We start from the raw sequence: 14,937 nt of genomic DNA on the forward strand, positions 1-14,937 counted from the left end.
GACACATGGAGTCCAGAAGATGGACAGGTGTAGTGAGGTGGGAAGCTTAATGCAGGAGCTCCCCCTACTGGCCCTCGACAGGCTGTGGGATGGCTCACTCTGCACAGGATGTGCAAGCGACCCTAGATCTTTTCAAAGCTTCATATAAGAGACTTGGCCTGTCCTTGAACGTCACCAAGATGAAGGTTCTCCACCCATCCTCCCCAGGCCAGCTGACCATCCCTCATGCTATGTACATAGATGGGGAGGCTCTGGAGTATGTGGAGCACGTTCTGTATCTCAGCAGCCACCTCTCTCAATAGGCTACCACTGATGAAGAAGTCCAGCACTCGGTCAACTGTGCCAGTGCCACCTTCAATCTACAATGTGTCTATGAAAATAGAGACCTTCAGAAGTCAACAAAGGTCTTGGTTAATAAGGCTGTCATGCTGACCACCCTCCTCTACTGCAGTGAAACCTGGACCATCTACCAATGCCACATTAAGACCCTTGAGAGCTTTGACCAGCAGTGCTTGCATCAAATCCTGAAGATCAAATGTGACCGCCGGACCAGTGTAAGTGTCCTCTGTGAAGCTGTGTCCACCAGCATCGAAGCCTTGCTCTTGAGAAATCAACTCCGATGGATGGGCCAAATGCATCCAGATGTCCGAGAACCACCTCCCTCGCCAGATTCTCTTCTCCCAGCTTTCCTTTCGCCAACATTCAAAGGGCAGCCAAAGGAAATGGTACAAACACACACTCAAGGTCACCCTCAAGCACAGAGGCATCAACTCCAATGGCTGGGAGGAACAAGCTGCTGACTGTTCAGTGTGGGACCACCTGGTCCACCAAGGCACGTGACATTTCGAAGCCCAATGACTCGAGAACAAGGGGGAACAGCAGAAGCAGAGGAAGGAGAAAGACCAACATAGGGCTGTGAATCCCACTCCTTCATGCAACAACATGCCCCCATTGCTTAAGAACATATGCATCAGGAACCAGGCTCCTCGGTCACCTAAGGACCCATCAAGTCCGATGGATGTCATCCTCAAATTCAAGGGACCACCAACGATGACACACATACACATGGGCTCTGGCTTTCCTCCTTGCCTTGCCTTCTGCTTCCTGCTCAGTCTGATGCTCTGCTTTCTTCTCCCTGTCCTCTGTTGCTTTACTCCTTGTTCCCTCCCTGATTTGCTGCATACCCCCCACCCCACCCCCCCCCCCACACACACACACACACACACAGAGTGCCCATGCCACTCGTGATACACTTGCCACAGTTTGGCCACCCCCGAATGTGGATGCAGTGAGAGAAGGCGAATGCAGTAAGCGTTACAGCTTCTTTTACATAAATACATATACATAAATATATACGCACACACATATATACACACACACAAACACAGATATATAATTTAGACCGATTTCTCTTTCAATATTTCTTTTCATTAACTTTGCACTCAGAATTGCAGGTGCTCCAGGGTTGATTCCTGACACGCTGCTATAAAGTTCATCCTAATTACTTGTATCATATAAATGGGCAAACCATATTTCAAAGACACTGAGATGAGAGGCTTTACATACATGTAGCTGACTGCTCTTTCTCTGCAGAACTGAATAATTATGAAAGCTGAATAATCCTCTCTGTGCTTATTGATCAGTTCTGGACAGCTCAGAAACATCAGGAATATCTCATTGACGCAGGAATCAGAACTCGTGGTAGAGGTGATATCTTATTAGAATAACTAGATGTTTGCAAAAAAAACAAAAAAACCGCAAGTCTTTATTTACAAGCTTTGGGCACAGGCACCCTACTTGCTTGCAAATAATGATTTTTTCTTTTGCAAACATCTAGTTGATCTAATAAAAGATATCACCTCTACCACAAGTCCTGATTCCTTTTGTCTCTAGACCAATACAGCTACAACCTGGATCATTGGCTCAGGTCACTTGACTCAGTGCTCTGGATCCAGGTTATAAGTAAACAAGAAGGGGTCACAAAGTGAACCTCTCCCCCTCTCTTGAATCCCACTCCAATCTCCTTCCCCTGTTTTATCTGGTCTGCTTTTTTCCCTGTCCAATCTGCTGCTCAGCTTTCTGCTCCCTGTCCTATCTGCACTGTGCTCCCTGCTCCCTCCCTCATCTGCTGCATGCCACATACAGAGGCTGCCTGCACACTTGTGGCATACATGTAACAGATTGGCCACCCCTGAAATAAAGTAAGAGAAGGTGGGATGCAGCAAGTTATACCTGCTGATGATGGTTTGAAAAACCTAGAAGCACAGTGGAGTAAAGGCCAAGCACGACTACAAGAGTGATGAAAACCTTGGAGCTCTCTACTTCAATGCAACATTAGCTCAGAGACTTGTGGGGTGGAGAAAACTATGAATAATTAAAGTTAGATCAGAACAAAATCCCTGCCTAAATCCCCATGCTAGCACCACAGAAATAAGAAGAGGAAGGATAAGCACTGAAGGCCTGATCAAAAAAAAACAAAAAAACAAAAAACCTCACTGACCCTCAATGGAAAGAGTGTCATTCACTTCAGGGAACATGGGATGTGGCCTTAATCTGGATGGACGGGTAAGAGGGAATACCATGGGTGAATAGTTTGCTCAACTAAAGTGCAGCTTGGGTTGGTCCTCAGCTGCTTTTTCATTCAGGCTGGATTTTCTGAACAGCTTTGTCCAAAAAAGAAAGAAAACCAAAAGGGAAGTGTAAAACCCATGAGCGGGGCTGGTCCTGCCTCTTCCTACTCAGCACCCTAGGACAAGGCACCCTCTGGGGATGCGGATGCTCTTGGCTCAAAGCCCTCACCTGCTGCAGGGGACTTGAACCTGCACCTCTCACAGCAGGCATCCCACAATTCAGCCCTAGCCCCCGTCTAAGTGGCCTCCAATCCATTTCCCCGGCCGGATCTGTTGCTATGCTTTCTCCGTCCTGCCCTGACCCTGGCCAATCTGCTGCTCTGCTTTCTGTTTCCCACCTGATCTGCTACCCTGCTTTCTGCTCCCTGTCCTATCTGCCACTGTGCTGCAATCCCCCTCCCCGATCTGTCACATGCCACACACAGGGGCTGACGGTGGTACTTGTGGCACCCATGCCACAGGCTGGCCACCCCTGCTCTGTAGGGTGGTCTGTTTGGGTGCCTCTAAGACCATCTTGCTAATGCTGCCCCTGTTTGTACAAAATATTTAAGCCATCCGTACAGCTGACTTGTGGGAAATATAGGTTCAAATCCCCTGGAGCAAAGGGCACCATAGTTTCATAGTTGTTTGGAGCTGAAAAGGACCTTACAGATCATCGGGTCCAGCCCCCGTGCAGCTGGGCAGGAAAGCTGCTGGGATCAAATGACCCCAGCAAGGTGGCCATCAAGACCAGCTGTGGTCTCACCAAGGCTGAGTATAGCGGGAGGATGACATCCTTAGCCTTGCTCAGGATGCAGTGGGAGATGCATGCTAGTGTTTGATTAGCTCTGCCAGCTAATCACCAACCCTCGCTCTCCCGCATGCCCCAAACTCTGAGGTGTGGGATACAAGGGGGATATGGCTGTCAGCTCCTCCTCGTCCTTTTGCTCACAGTGCCTAGTCCTAGCCCTAAACATCCATTTCTTCTGTTACAAAGTCCTAAAGTGAAATCTGGGACACAGTATTTGAAGATTTAGGGGGGGCGGGGAGTTACGCTGAGCACAAACCCCCCCCCCCCCCCAAAAAAAACCATCAGTGGTTTGTATCAAAACTCAGTTTTCTTGCTGACACTTAAATTCAGGGGCCAAAGAAAAAGCAATGAAAACCAAGTGGTTTTGCAGCCTGAAACTTGATACGAGTAAGTCAGGCTTCTCACTAATATGCTGAAGGCTTCAACACCTGTTCAGACAGAAACAGACCACTTCTAGCTAGTCTATTTTTCAAAAGGAAAGAAGCACTTCCACTGCTGTGGCGAGGAGAAATCTACTATAACACTGACACCAACCAGCCCCGAAGCAAAAACCATCAGCGGAGAACCGTTCCTGCAGCCCTGGCACGTGCCCTGCGAGCCCATCCCCAGGGACTAAGATGCCCACCTTCACGGGGCTCCCTCCCCTTTGCCCACGACACGGCTCAACAATTAATGTTCATCTCTGACCCAGATTTGCATAGTTCACAATCATGGAGATTTCCCTGCTTCTCTGAGCTGTTTTAAATGCTTCGGGTCAGTACTGCAGGGTATCCAGACTGTGGACTAAACTACTTCCAGAAGGTGCGATCACCTACCCTGGAGATCTTCAAAAGGAGACCGGACAGTCACCTCCCTGGGGTCACTTAATCACAGTTGTCTTCCTGCCTAGTGCAGGGGGACTGGACCCGACGATCTTCAAGGTCCCTTCCAGCCCCTCACAATCTATGAATATCTTTATAGCTACAACAGCAGGTATCAATCAGGAAGGTTAATGAAAAAACTCCCGCATTTTAATTAACACATCACTTAACCACACCTATTACGCTAGGTACATGTTTGAAGAAATTGGTTATCCTTAGTGTTAGCGTCACACCAGATGATAATGAATTTTGACACTGTGTCCAAGAGAGGGCAGCCTCTTACTCACTGGAGCATTGGCAATGCTGACTTCGCACTGTGAAGAGAGGAAACACAAGAACAGAAAACACCGGGCACGGTCTAACTATGCAAATCCTCTGCAGGATACAAGTAACTGTCCTGGAGTGTTAAGCAGATCTCACGTCAACAATCTTTGTGAGTAAACGGATATCAGATTTGAGTCTAGTGACTGTAATGTGCATTATTTAACTCTCTCCATAGAAAATAGCCATCCTTATATCTCAAAGACATTGCCATGACACATTCTGCATTGACATAATTAACTCATTTTTTTTCCCCTCGGCAACGAGGGATCACAATGGTTTCATTTTACTGTCTGCGCTCAGCACTGGACAGCCCATATGCTGGGGAATATTATTGGCACCACTATCATCATGTGTTGCTCTCAGAGACAGAGCTGTAAGGAAATGGGCCAGCACTGCTCAGTTCACTTGCTGAACAGTCATTTCCTCTGCGGAGCTGTTACACTCCATGTGTTGTGCCCTTCCTTGCACACTCACTTGGAGAGTCAGAGATCTCCCATCAGCCCGCTATGCACCAGTCAACAGTGCAGTGAGCAGGTGCCCCAGATGGGTAAGATGGTGCAGAAATCTCTAGTACACTAAAACAGGAGCTTTTCGGACAACTAGGGAAGGGTTGGTCTCTCTGTTCCTATAACTGTATGTCCTGCATCTCAGAATTGCTCTTACTACCCGCTCCACTTCAATCGTCTGAGTGGCTCCGGAAAATGCTGGCTCAGCCTTTTTGGGCCACATGGTCAGGAATGGACAGTATTTTAGGTTTGTAACAGGAATTACAAACTCCCTCTGGACAAGATGGGGAAGGTGAGATTCAGGGAATTCACGTGGAGAGAGGGCAGGACTGAAGGCACTCAGGAGCTACTGGGAACAATCCCATGGCCTGAGTTATGCAGCACATGAGGTGAGATGATCATAAGTATCCCTTCTCATCTCAAAATCTCTGAATCCATGGGCATGGATTCATCAAGTTACTGCAAAATAAAAGCAGGCAGCATGTCACTTCCCATGTTACCCCGTGGTACACCCACGTGCACACGCCACCCCTGCAGAGCAAGAATGCTGGCCAGCTCTGTTTTCATTAACAGCACCCCCACTTGCATTCGTGGGTCCAAAGCCTCTCTGTTCTTCACACTGACCTTTTCTTCAGCGAAACAGCTGCTTCCTCTGCCTAGTAGGAGTGCCAGCAGAAGAGATCACCAGGTCAACAGGGAACTTGAGTTTGGGAGCCCTTGAACTTGTCAGCCCACAATCCTGTTCTCTCATCATCTCCAGATTTCCGCAGTGAGAGGTGGTGGTGACTGTAATCATGATGGGAACTTGGCACTGGACGCTAAAGTCTTGTCTGCTCTCGGTTATACCAGCGTCAACTCCATTGTGGTATCAATCTGGAGCAGCACAGAGCAGGACCTGACCCTTCCCCTGGGCATGACACAACATACTTGCTGTGAAGTACTGTGTGTCAAAAAAGCAATGCTAGCACCTTACACGATGGCCTAAGACACAAAGAGCTGTGGGTTTGCCCCAAGACAGCAGCACATTAGATACAACCATGATACCCATGTGACAGCTGTCTCCCTCTCCTGCACTCCTCACGAAGCCAGGATCAGCTCGTGCCCCCACAGGTAGTCCCACATGCCTTGCTGGCAGTCACTGGGGTGCTGCAGAGACAACCAAATCGCTGGAGAAGCTCCTGAACTCGCACGCGGAGTCCATTTGTTACACTGAAGCCCCAGCCTGGGCCAGGACAGTCCATCCAGGGAGGATGCAGGGATGCCTCTCCCAGTCAGTGCGAGGTGCTGGACATCATTACTGTCAGGGCCAGGGACAGTGAGAAGTATTACTCATCTTTACCTATTTGGTCACACACATGCAGGGGCCTCAAAAGGTCGCTTCCTCCGACCCCTGGCTCAGGACATGATCATCCCTGTCTAAATCATCTCATCCGAGTGTTTATCCATCCTGCTCTTAAAACCTTAAAAGGACGGAGATGCCACAACCCCAGTCGGCAAGCTGTTCCACTATTTAACAACCCAGAGTGTGATGAAGTTGTTCCTCATCCCCAACCTCAATTTCGATTAGTGCAAATTAGAAATGTTACTTCTTGTCCTGCATTCAAGAGGAGGGAGAAAGTTTCTTGCTTTTGACATTTCCTTTCACACAAATGGTTTCTTTCACCCAATCGCAACAAGGTAGATGGAAGGAGGAATCTTTTTTCCAAGCAACATCATCAGTACAAAACCCTTCCTCCTTCCAACCACCTCACAGGACATTTAGTCATAGCAGGCAGCCAGGAACTCAGATCTACAAAGCACCGACTGCTATATCGCTGCTGCACCCGCTGCTGGCGGGTAATCCAGGCTGACCTGGACAAGTTCAGCAAGTGGGCGGACGAGAATCTGATGGTGTTCAACGCCGATAAATGCAAGTTTCTCCACCTTGGGAAGAAAAACCCGCAGCATCCTTATAGGCTCGGCAGTGCTATGTTGGCTAACACTATGCAAGAAAGAGACTTGAGGGTCATCATTGACCACAAGATGAACATGAGCCTGCAATGCGATGCTGCAGCTAGTAAAGCGACCAAAACGCTGGCTTGCATCCATAGATGCTTCTCAAGCAAATCCCGGGACGTCATTCTCCCCCTGTACTCGGCCTTAGTGAGGCCACAGCTGGAGTACTGCGTCCAGTTCTGGGCTCCACAGTTCAAAAAGGATGTGGAGAAGCTTGAGAGAGTCCAGAGAAGAGCCACGCGCATGATCAGAGGTCAGGGAAGCAGACCCTACGATGACAGGCTGAGAGCCCTGGGGCTCTTTAGCCTGGAAAAGCGCAGGCTCAGGGGTGATCTGATGGCCACTTACAAGTTTATCAGGGGTGACCACCAGTATCTGGGGGAACGTTTGTTCACCAGAGCGCCCCAAGGGATGACGACTAGGTTGAATGCTCATAAACTACTACAAGACCATTTCAGGCTGGACATAAGGAAGAATTTCTTTACTGTCCGAGCCCCCAAGGTCTGGAACAGCCTGCCACCGGAGGTGGTTCAAGCGCCCACATTGAACACCTTCAAGAGAAAACTGCATGCTCATCTTGCTGGGATCCTATGAACCCAGCTGACTTCCTGCCCTTTGGGCAGGGGGCTGGACTCGATGATCTTCCGAAGTCCCTTCCAGCCCTAATGTCTATGAAATCTATGAAATATCAACACCAACTCCCTGTCGCGTGCAGATGCAGGCTCTGCTGGAGATCCTGTACAAGGGCAGCTTGGGATTTCTTGCTATGTATCCCTGGTGGGGTGGGCAGGCTGGGTCTGTGAGAGGACTTTTGAGGGCCACTGTATCCTGAGAAGCGTTACCTCCCATTTTCAAAAGAGGAAAAAAGAGGAAAGCTATTTGAATTCCATGCTGAATTCATACATTTTGAAATACATTTTCACAGCTCGGCCTTCTACTTCATTTACACACATGTTCCTTGCAAATATGATTTTACTCACTACACTTTAGTGCAGGGGTGGGCAAAATACAGCCCGCCAGGCCATTCTATCCCACCTGCGGAGACCCTAAAAAATTTATAAAATGAATATTTATCTGCTCCTGGCTGCCTGTCATGTAGCTCTAGAGGGCTTTCCAAAACTCAGTAAGTAGCCCTTTGCCCAAAATAATTGCCCGCCCCTGGTTTAGTATCAGCTAAAACAGAAAACTCTTATAAATTTGGAGGAGGGTGGGACCTTGGGGGCCTGGCTACTGGATTTGGGACTTGCTAGTATGATTCATGATGGTAAATTTATTAGGGGCTGGAATAAAAAATGTTGTAGGTAATTAGCTGCCCTTTTATTTAGAGGAGCAAAGCATGCATGATTTGCAGAAATCTGTTGGAAAAAAAAAAAGCATAAAATCAGACCCCATTTTCCTTCCCATATTTCCTGGCAGATTTTTTAATTTTCGTTCTCACACAGACAAAGATAATAATGTAGTGAAAGTGCCTTCCTCAGGCAAAATGCTTCATGTCCTGGGAAATGTACTAGCAGGCCAAAGTTTGGGATCTTGCTCTTGTCTTCATGTTGCACAAGATTTCTAAGGTGTGGACTGATAAAAGGAGCAAGAAGGGAGGCAGTCACTTCCTCTATGGCTCCTCTAACACAGGGAGATCACAGCAGTGACCAAGTGTCCAGCAGGATGTGTTCAGTATAAATTTAACAAGTTGGCACCAAATAAGTGCTAGTTCACAACCCTCTTCCCACCCACTTGTGACAAACACCAGCTCAGCACAAAGTGAAGGGGCTCCGAGAACCCACTGTGTCTGCCCCCTTCAACACCACGTGCCTTTCACAGCTTATTTTTAGATCTCTTGCAAACCATCTCTGAGCCAAATTTGCAAGTTTTACACCTGATCAACACCCTCCTCATGCTCGGAGCCAGTATAAGTGCTCCACAGCACTTGGTTCAGACTGGTGATCGGTGCAGGCCAGGCACACGTACCAAGATGGCATCACTGGCTCCCCTGCTCTGCCTCGTGGTGCTCTGGGTCCAGGGTAAGCAGCAAACTGGGAGCTTCACTATAGTAAAACCATTCTTTTTACAAACATGAATAGACCTAGGAAGTGGGTTTTTGGGTGCTTGAAAATGCTCAGAGAAATGCACTCCCTTCACAAGGAGGGACTGCCATGGAGTCAAAAGACTTACTTAACCCCCATGACCAGCATCCAAAGCCCACTGCAGTGAACACAAGTTTTTCCGTGGATGTCCACGGGCTGAGGCTGTAACTCTAGATGAGCAATGAAGAAAAGATGAGAAGGAAAGAAGCACTTCTGGCTGCACATTAGCATCTCAGCCAGGAGACAAACTCACTCAGTTCTGTAAGAGGGCACACAAGGAGCATTGCTAAAGCATCCAGATTGTCTAGCCTGGAGACCTAGGTTACTTCAACTTTTGTTTTTACTTCTAGGTTCCTCTGGGCAGATTGTGCTGACTCAGACCCCAGAGTCCCTGGCGGTGTCTCCAGGAGATCAAGTGACCATCAAGTGCAAAGCCAGTTCCAGCCTTACTTATAGTAGCTCTGGGACTACCTATCAGCTCTTATCCTGGTACCAGCAGAAACCGGGACAAGCTCCAAAGCTCCTTATCTATAACGCTGTCACCCAGGAATCGGGAGTCCCAGCCCGGTTCAGCGGCAGTGGCTCTGGCACTGATTTCACTCTCACCATCAGCAGTGTTGAAGCTGAAGATGCTGGAGATTATTATTGTCAGCAGTACAAAAGCTCACCTCACACAGTGATACAAACCCATACAAAAACCTCCCTGGGCTGTCCAGCCCAGCACCACAGCTGCTTCCTGAAGACTCACTTGATTGAACAACTGCTATACTCAGTACCAGCTCTGGGGATTTCCCAGGACACAAACACGTCACTGTCTGACCCACAGACACCACCACGCTGCCCCTGCTGCCCAGACTGCAGGACAGATCAGTCCAGGTGCACAGGCCAGGGGAGTTTGTTCCCAAGTCTGAGATTTAACCTCCCCTGAACTAGGGGCTCATTTCTTCTTCCAGTGTAACACTTATTTTCTTCCTGAACACCAAGCAATCCCTTTTTCTCCCCATGCCACAAACTCTGTGGCAGGCAGGGCCAGCCTGGGGCTTTACAGGCGGTGCCACTGCAGGGAGGTCTGGGTCTAGGCTGGGACAGCTGCAGAGGCTGCAAAAAAAGTCCATGATGCTCTTGTCACCCAACATGGAAGATGCAGCGAATGCCACTAACAGGATAACATGGAGCCACACATAGCATTTCTCTGATGCATGCACGAAGGACTAGGGGCATGGACCCTTCGGAAGAGGGGAAGGGTCAGAAGATGTGGATTGTCTAGTCTAAAAGAGGCTGTGAAGGAGCTGTTTTATCCGGGACCCCTTTTCCACTTCATGGGGCTGGTCTCTGCATCTCTCACCCTGCAATGAGTTTCCTCCAGCAGGCTGACTCTACCTCAAGAGCATAAATACTTACTTTCCTTGGAGTATTTCTTTGTTTAAACCCAGTCATTCAGGTCTGGAAGGAAAGGAGGGGAGGGCACGGATAGTAAAGAAGCTTTTCCTGATGTCCAGTTGAAAACAGTCTTCTAGCATTGTGTGGCCTTGGACCTTGCCTTCTTTTGGGCTGCCCTGGTGAACAGATATTCTCCCAGTTCCTGGCACACACCCTTTATATACCTATAGGCCACCACCAAGTCACCCCTGAGCCTTTGCTTCTCGAGGCTGAAGAGTCCCGTGTTTCATTTTCAAATGTTTCTGATGTTCTAAAGCATACGATATGTATTTTATCCTGGAACAACTTCCACATGCTGACATTTTATCCGTGTTCATGACAAAACAAAAGTTTGAGCAGTGGGCATCTCCCGGGGATTTTCAGCCCTAGACAGAATGCAGTAGGTGATGAAAGCATTGAAGATGAGCTTCCAATTCATAGCCAACAAATAGCAGCACATCCCCTACAAATGCAACCATCTGAAATCCAAAGTGTCATTCAAAGTAAATATGATAAGAAGTTGCATACGTTCGGAAATATGAGCTCTGTGAATTAATTCTCTGCTGATCTATGCAGGATGCAAGTAACATCCACGGGACTGGATCCACATTTTTTCCCCGTTTATCAAATCCCCTTTCCTTCCAGTAGCTGCCATGGCTTAAACAAGCTAGTTAAACCAGAGCCAATCCCATGGACTAAAACAGCTTTCCTCACATCTTCCTCGGGTAGATTTAGTCCAGGACAAAGAGCTTGGGGCAAGACACCCAGGATATTTAGAGCAGGCTGATCTTTCTCTGTTGCTGTGAGTGGCTACAAATAAATTGTTCCCCTCTCCCCCATTTACTGAATAGCACCTGGTCTGGTCTGGAACTTGTGCTTGACATGCATCTGCAAACACAATCAAAGAATATCACTGGTTGCTAGTCCTATTATAGACTATTATATTCATGAGTCAAAGAAATGTATCATTGTAAAGGCACAGATCTAGGTGGCAAATGGAAAGTCAAAGGGTATTATTGTATTGCATGAAGCGCATTGTCCTTCTTTGATTATATCCAGTTTGCACCTCAGTCTTTAGCTGGGACGTCTTTATGAATCAGGATCCAGGATTCACATTAGTCTTTCTACAGACTCAGATGCAAAGCCAGTTCCAGCACTGATTACTTAGATAGATGATTACCAACATCTAGATCTGCCCAAAACTTCCTATGAACTGGGCTTTTAACCAGGTCAGTCCAGGCCAACAGCGGTAGATCTGGAAGTGATTTCATCTCAGTCAACAGGGGGAAGGCTGGGTTTGTAGGAGATATTTATTGCCAGTAGCATGACAACTTCCTGACCCAGATCCAGACTAAATCCCCCTGCACTGATCAATTCAATGTAAAAGTGATTTCCTGCCTAAAGTCACCTTCTCAAGGCAACTGCTGCCCTGGCTTTCGGTCCTAGTACTGACCAGCCTTTCAGCCCCTCTGCTAGAGGCAGCCGTCCCCCCGTGCTCCCACTTCTTCCTCTCCAACGAAGAGGAACCACTTTCAAGCCCAGGCATATCTGTTAGCAACCTCACACAGATGGGCTCTCTCCTGCTGCATGAGCAAAGGGGACATTTTCAGCAGCCACATCTTCAGCTCCAGACCTGTACTCTGACCACTAGTCACGCATTGTTTCATCACAACTAACAGTCAGGAATTCAGATCTACAAAGCATCAACATCGTATTAATAACAAGACACTGGAGGGGAGACAAAGACTGCTTGAGAACCTTTACCAGGATAACTTGGAGCATGACTTAGTGGGCAGGACGACATTACAATAGTCCTGTAGATCCCCAGCTGTGGGCATCCCATGCTTACAGTGAGATGTTGGGGATTGCCCATTTCTGGTACATTTCTTATACATTATTATACTTGGGAACTACTCTCATTATGTGCGACTTCTTCCCTCAGAAGCTTTAGAATAATTCTCTGCTGAGCTGCCTTCCACCTTTACATTTAGGGAATCAAAGCATCCAGCACTCCTAGAGACAGCCACAGAATAAAAGAAAAAACACACAAAAAAAAAATTACTAAAAAGATCATTTATGTTTTTGCCTTCAGAAGCATCTTAAGTGGTCATGATAAGTAAAACTTGTGGAAATACCCTCATGCAAAACCAAAAATTAAGAATATTGCTGGAGAAGGTACTTCTTCAGCTCTCAGGAAATTCAATGTTCAGAGTCTCATGGCACCGGGACTTCTAGCACAAGAATGAGAGAGGAGCAGGAGGTAAAAGGGTGACCTGCAGCTGCAGCACCCGAGCCACAGGGAGATCAAAGCAGTGACATCAGGTTGACAGACACAGTTATAACGTGAATGTAAGTATTGGCACCCGACAAATCACCAACCGAGCACACTTTTCCAGCCCGCTCTGGTAAATGCCATTACAGGAATCTAGCTCCTCAACTCCTTTTTTAATATGACAGCTCCCAGGGATCTGCTTCAGGGTTTCCCATGTCTGCTCTCAGGACGGACCTGGAATCTGGGCTACACTCACGCCAAGAAATCAGAGGGTGGGAATATCAATACTGCTGGGAAACCTTTCCAATAACAAGGGGAATTCAATTTTACTTATTCCAGGCAAAGGTGGACAGGGCAAAGGCTAAAAGAGCCATGTGAAACCAGCCACAGTGAAAGCTAGATGTGAACCAAAACATTATGGGGGGGTTGTAGGAGAATGGCAATTCAAATTATAACTTACATTACATGGCAATTATTATGTCCCACTTTCCCTAAGGGCTAAAGGATATTACCAGCTGATCTGTTAATTAGCTCCAAAATGCCCAAGGCGGACACTGTTCTGTCTGCCCTACACAGATACCTCTCAGCATTAGCTAGCATAACACATGCTGGCTACGATCCGTGCGGGGGGAGAGGGGTCAGGCAGATCTCTGCTGGAGCTCCAGCCAGGGAGCAGAGAGGTGCGACAGCCCTGCCCTGGAGCAGACAGTCCTGCCCAGAACTGCAAAGCTTCTGGGATCACTTCAACTGGTTTATGTGTAATGTCTGCCCTAGCCTAAATGACTAACTGAAAACAGGGAAAGAATGAAGGGGACTATTGAAGAATAGGAATGATATAAAGAGGCACGAGGTAATGCTGATAAAAAAAATAAATCCCCTGGAGTTTCCCTCTCATGTGTACACACCCCCACACCCATTCACTGTTAAATTCTTTACCCACTCAGACTCAAATGGAAAGACTACCTGGGCTCAGACTTGACGCTGGATGGAGCACAGGTGTGGAGTCTGAGTCCAGATAGTCTTTCTAGAACAGAGGCACCCAGCATGACAGAGGTGTACCAGTACCGACTGGCAGAAAAACCTGTTTGTGCTGTTCAGTTCGGTGTCTCGGGTGTTTTGTGAATAGACTTCTGAGTCGCAACAAAGTCCATTCTGAGACCCCTCCACAGCCTTCATCTTAGGCTCTCTCTTCATCACAATAAGGAAGTAAAGTCTGGTGACATGATGCTGGCCCTGATTGCAGCAAAGGTCCAATAAGAAGAGAAATAAGTGCAGGTCTAGAGTGAGTAATGACTCCCTTTTTAATTAAGCGTATTATCACACTTCATTTAACTCCAGTCATTAGCCATGGGCATGTCTGAACACACTGTAGCTAGTTCTGGGTAAGCTTATGGGTAGACGATCACATGCAAACAGCCGATAGCATGGACTTCTGTGTTATGGCCACGAGGTGGCAGCCCATAACTTACACTCTGGAACCTCTCATTCTAGAAAATTAATGCAACAAGAAGCAAAACTCCAGACTCGCAGGGCTGAAAGGGACCTCAGCAAATCCCCTGCTCAGGACAGCATCCATATTGAAACCTGATCGTTCATGAGTCTAACTTGATCTTAACAAATTCTGAGGATGGAGAGGCCTTAACAACTCTACATAGCCTCTTCCAGTACTTAACTGCCCTCATAGTGATAAAGTTCTTCCCAAGATCCAATTTCAATTTCCCTTGTTGCATTTTAGAGAATCATTGGGAACAAAGAGTGCAAAAGAAAGGAAATAAGTTGGTGTTAGGGAAAATAGTCTCTCTCCAGGATACAAGTGACAAACACTGGGCTGATTTAGTGTTCACTTCAACCAGTGTTAGTCCATGGTGTAAAACTGGTGCAATTCAGATGCCCAGTGACCTCAAAAATGGCTGCAGTCTTGCCATTTGATTGCCATATGATTGATGTCATATATCTTGACTTCAAAAAAGCCTTCCATCTGGTATCCCATGATCACCTCTTGGCGAAACTGGCCAATTGTGGCCTTGGGTCCACCACGATCCACTGGCTGGCGAATGCTG

The 14,937-nt window shown here is 47.5% G+C and overlaps 1 gene segment (V, D, J or C); it reads left to right on the forward strand.

Moving 5' to 3' along the window:
* Positions 1 to 9,057: 9,057 nt before the first annotated feature.
* On the forward strand, positions 9,058 to 10,130 carry LOC132248479 (immunoglobulin kappa variable 4-1-like). The segment is given in 2 exon segments: positions 9,058 to 9,123; positions 9,537 to 10,130. Coding segments are annotated over 2 exon segments (627 nt in total).
* Positions 10,131 to 14,937: the final 4,807 nt, after the last annotated feature.

Source organism: Alligator mississippiensis, chromosome 2 (assembly GCF_030867095.1).
Source record: "Alligator mississippiensis isolate rAllMis1 chromosome 2, rAllMis1, whole genome shotgun sequence".
Lineage (NCBI taxonomy): Eukaryota > Metazoa > Chordata > Crocodylia > Alligatoridae > Alligator > Alligator mississippiensis.